The following is a 4069-nucleotide window of genomic DNA, read 5'->3' as shown; positions in this document are numbered from 1 at the left end:
GGTTACAACGAGAGGAGAGGTATAGGCGCCAAGACACGGCAGCCTCCCTACTGACGGGGTCCTTAAATCTGAAGTCCCAAAGCGTAAAATCCGAAATAATGTTCCGAAGAGTATTTAGGGGTGTGTGCAGCTCATTGCGGAAGACACGAGCGTTCCTGGAGACCCACAGCTTCCAGAGGATGGCGAGGGCTACGGTAGGCCAAATGTTGATGTCGAGGCCGACCGGCGTAGTAGTATCCCAAAGAAGGTCGATGGAGTGAGGGGGCTGCAGCCCTATGAGGGACCAAACCTGTGCCGCGCATGGGCAAAGGATGGCGACATGCGTTGTGTTCTCATGAGTGAGGGCGCACCACGGACAATCCGAATCAGAGGTGATGGTCTTACGATATGTAAGTTCGCCATCGTACTCAACCTGTACATACAGAGAAGCCAGCCGAAAATCTTGACCTTGGTAGGTGCCTTGGAACTCCAGATGTACCCTACGTTGAGATAGATCTCATAGTCGGAGGAAAGCAACGAGTAGGCGCACCTCGAGGAGAAGGAAGAGCCGTGGTTGAGGAACCTGTCGTCGGGCGCGTCGTTGGTGGTAACATCTTGCAACAGAGACAAAACAGACGCAAGCTCTACAGAAGCAATATTGGTTAGGCGATTCCGCAGAGTGGCGAGTAAACCATAATGCATGACATGTGAAACCAGGACCGAGGGTGGGGTGGAGTGGGAGAAAAGGTGTGGGTAGGTGTCAGCTAGCGGAGTCGGAAGAAGCCAAGCGTCGAGCCAGAAGAAAGTGGATGTGCCATTGTTGGTAAGGACAAAGGAGATTTTGCGGAGGGTTCGAATTTGTTCGTTTACGATTCTCCATAGGTAGAAAGGACTGTGCAATTTGTTTTCGAAGTCTAGAGAGTTGTGCTGAAAAAACCAGTTGACCCATGATAAGTCTGGTTTTTGGAGAAGTTTGAAAGCAAAATTCATTAGAAGGCAATTATTTTTAAAAAGTAGGTTTTTGATACCTAGATTCCCAGCAGTTTTGGGTGTGCATACATTTTTCCAAGCAATAAGGTACTTGGCCCAGTCGATCAGATTTGAACCGCCGAGGTAGATGGATGGATGCATCAGCAGCTGTTTGAAAGCGTACTTGCTCCATAATACATTACTACTTTAGTGATTTAAACGCTTTTATTTCTTTAAAAAAGAGTATCAATGACTCCAGAGGCGTCCACAACCCACATACGTGACGGCTCATACCGCTGCTAAAAAAACATCAATCTGGGCGAATCAACAGCAGAACAGCTCCAAAAAAAAAAACCTACACCAGATCATCTCGAAGCACCAAAGGAAGGCACATAAAAAAGGTTGAATTCGATCTGTTGCTACACTCATTGTTAATTTCCTTCGCGCCTTTATTCAACAAATCCGGACAGAATAGAAGCAAAGAAGATATTGGCGGCTAGTCAGCGCCACCGCATACAACAACAATCTCTCAGGAGGTGCCCCATCGTTTCCTCTAGTAGTCGTCGTCGTCGTAGCCGCCGCCGCCGGCCAGGTCGTCCTCCACCTTCTCCGCCGCGTCGTCCTCGAACTTGTCCTCCAGGTAGCTCGCCCCCTCCGCCAGCGCCAGCCCGCCCAGCACCCCGGCCGCCGCGCCCACCGCCAGCCCCGCCCCCATCCCCATCCCCTTCTTCTTCTGCGCAGGGTCACTCACCGACCCCGACCCGTACCCGCCCGAACCGTACGCGGGGGCAGGAGCGGCCGCGCCGTACGCCGGCTGCGCGCCGCCTCCGTAGGCCGCAGGGTACCCGGCGGGCTGCGGGGGCGCGGCGGCCCCGTAGGCGGCCGGGTAGCCCGACGGCGGCGCGGCGTACGGCTGCTGCTGCTGCTGGCCGTACCCGTACCCGCCCGAGCCGTACGGCGCCGGGGCGGCGTAGGGGTCGCGGGACTGGGACTGGCTCTGGCCGTAGGCCGGCGGCGTGTAGGCGGGGTCGTAGTAGCGGGCGGCCTCGCGGACGGCGACGCGGACGTCAAGGCGGCCCTGGGGCCGGCCGGAGGGCCGCTTGAGGCGGAGCGAGCGCAACGCGCGGCCGCCGAGCCCGGCGTCGTCCAGGACGTCGCGCAGCGGGAGGCGCGCGGACCCCACGAGCGGCTTGGTGCCCTCGGCGGCGCCGGCGTGGACGACGTCGATGTGGAGGACGGCGTCCTCGAGGCGGGCGGCGGAGGGCGGGAGCGGGACGGTGAGCTTCTCGTCCCACTCGGGGCTCTCGCCGTTGTCAACGTCGACGCGGGAGGAGCACTTGGGGCCGTCGTCGACCCAGAGCACGGCGTACGGCTGCAGGTCGCCGTTGCGCCAGTTGACGTTCTTGAGGTCCCGCGCCGAGCCCACCGTCACCTCCACCTCGTACCTCGACCCCATGCTCGCCGTGCTCCCGCCCTCAGGCCGTGCAATGGAGGAGGCGAATGGAATGCTCTGCTTGAGTGCTGTTGGGTGATGATGGAGGCGACTGAGCGGGCAGGGTATAAATAGGAGCGCGCGGCGTCTATCCGGTCGTGCTGTTTCTGGAAGGTCTCTGCCGGTGGGCGGAGGGGCGCCTTGGGCCGAACGGGTAAAATGTAATTCAGTTTCTTCAGGTTTATTATCAATTTCCTTCACCAAAACGTCTGGTTCACTTTCGGTTTTCTTTGTTACGAAGGAATGGGAATGACGATTAATGGGTTTTCTTTGCATTCATTCAAAACCCATCCAAACTTAGGCCGGTAAATATATAAATGCAAGGATTTTAGGAGCCTTGGCAGCACTACACGGATCTATGCTTTGCTTGCGCAGAAACTGTAGTACTTCCTCCGGTCCTTTTTAGTCCGCATATAATAAGTTGTCTGAAGTCTACTTTGACCAAATTTATAAAAAGAAGTACTAACATTCACAACGCCAAATTAACATTGTTAGACTCATTACGAAATATAGTTTCATAGTATACATATTTGATATTGTAGATGCCGATACTTTTTAATAGAAATTTGATCAAACTTTATAAAGTTAGACTTGACATAAATCTAATATGCGAAGTAAAAAAGATAAGAGGGAGTACATGTTTCTTGATTTGCTTTTTTGACGGCAAGTTTCTCGATTTGTTCGTATGACATGCGTGTAGAACTGGAACATCCTAGCACCATCCGGACATACAATCACACCATTCGTTTATCTGTTCTTTGTGATTTGCGATGGATACTGGTAGTATAAGAACGAATAATAAGAAACGGCGTGCGAGTTTGACTGCAAGTGTGGCTGGCGCAGACAGCGACCGATGGAACCCAACGACGAAAGCGAAGTGCGTGGCACGTCTCTCCCGATGCGCATCATGGTCCACAGCCGCGCAACATGGGCCTCTGCTACACCGCCGGACGGGGGCAACGGAAAGCGACCCGACCTACTAGATAAGATGAGGCGGGAACTGAAAGCGTTCCACAGGAGGCAGCGGACCTGACCAACACACGGTTTGGACGCGAAACCGCGTCGCGTCAGCACGCCAGCAGAAAGCTGGAAAGGGCACAGCTTCCCGTATCGGCATCGATGACCGATCAGGGTGAACAATTGACCTGGAATTGCAGATACAAGCCCAAGAATAAACTGTCAGATCCAGAAATCCATAAAACAGAGATGACTAATTCTCCCAATGTATGTAATTAGCTGTTGTATCACGTTTTGAGTTTCTTTTAAATTGTGACGGTGGGTTGCGGTATGTGGGCTGCAGGTGGTCGAGGCATTTATGAAAGAAATCCTCTTCTTCGGAACCGGCGTCGGCAACGTCCGGTGTCGTGGTTTTTCTTGGAAGCGTCGTTGTGGAGGCGTGCTCACCGCTTTCCCCATGGCCTCGGCTTGGAAGGGAAACCTCAGATTCCCTGGATTGGGCTATGGAGGCGTATTCACGTCTTTCTCTTTCTTGGGGGCATAGTCTTCGAGCCGGCTATGACCGGGAGACCGATGGATGGCGGCATCTTGGTCGTGTCGTTTGCTGGGGCGTGGGGCGTGTGGTTTTTGTTTTGGCAACGATGATGGCGTCAAGAGGAGCTTGGGTCGCGG

At 54.2% G+C, this 4069-nt stretch overlaps 1 protein-coding gene across 1 annotated transcript; it reads right to left on the bottom strand.

Moving 5' to 3' along the window:
• Nucleotides 1–1336: 1336 nt before the first annotated feature.
• On the bottom strand, nucleotides 1337–2562 carry LOC119315217 (protein SRC2 homolog). Its single transcript, XM_037589880.1, has one exon. The coding sequence runs from the start codon at nucleotides 2402–2404 to the stop codon at nucleotides 1502–1504; it is 903 nt and encodes a 300-aa protein (XP_037445777.1). The 5' UTR covers nucleotides 2405–2562; the 3' UTR covers nucleotides 1337–1501.
• Between the last annotated feature and the right edge of the window lie 1507 nt (nucleotides 2563–4069).

Source organism: Triticum dicoccoides, chromosome 6A (assembly GCF_002162155.2).
Source record: "Triticum dicoccoides isolate Atlit2015 ecotype Zavitan chromosome 6A, WEW_v2.0, whole genome shotgun sequence".
NCBI classification, from domain to species: Eukaryota; Viridiplantae; Streptophyta; class Magnoliopsida; order Poales; family Poaceae; genus Triticum; species Triticum dicoccoides.
This window is presented reverse-complemented; position numbering and strand designations above follow the sequence as displayed.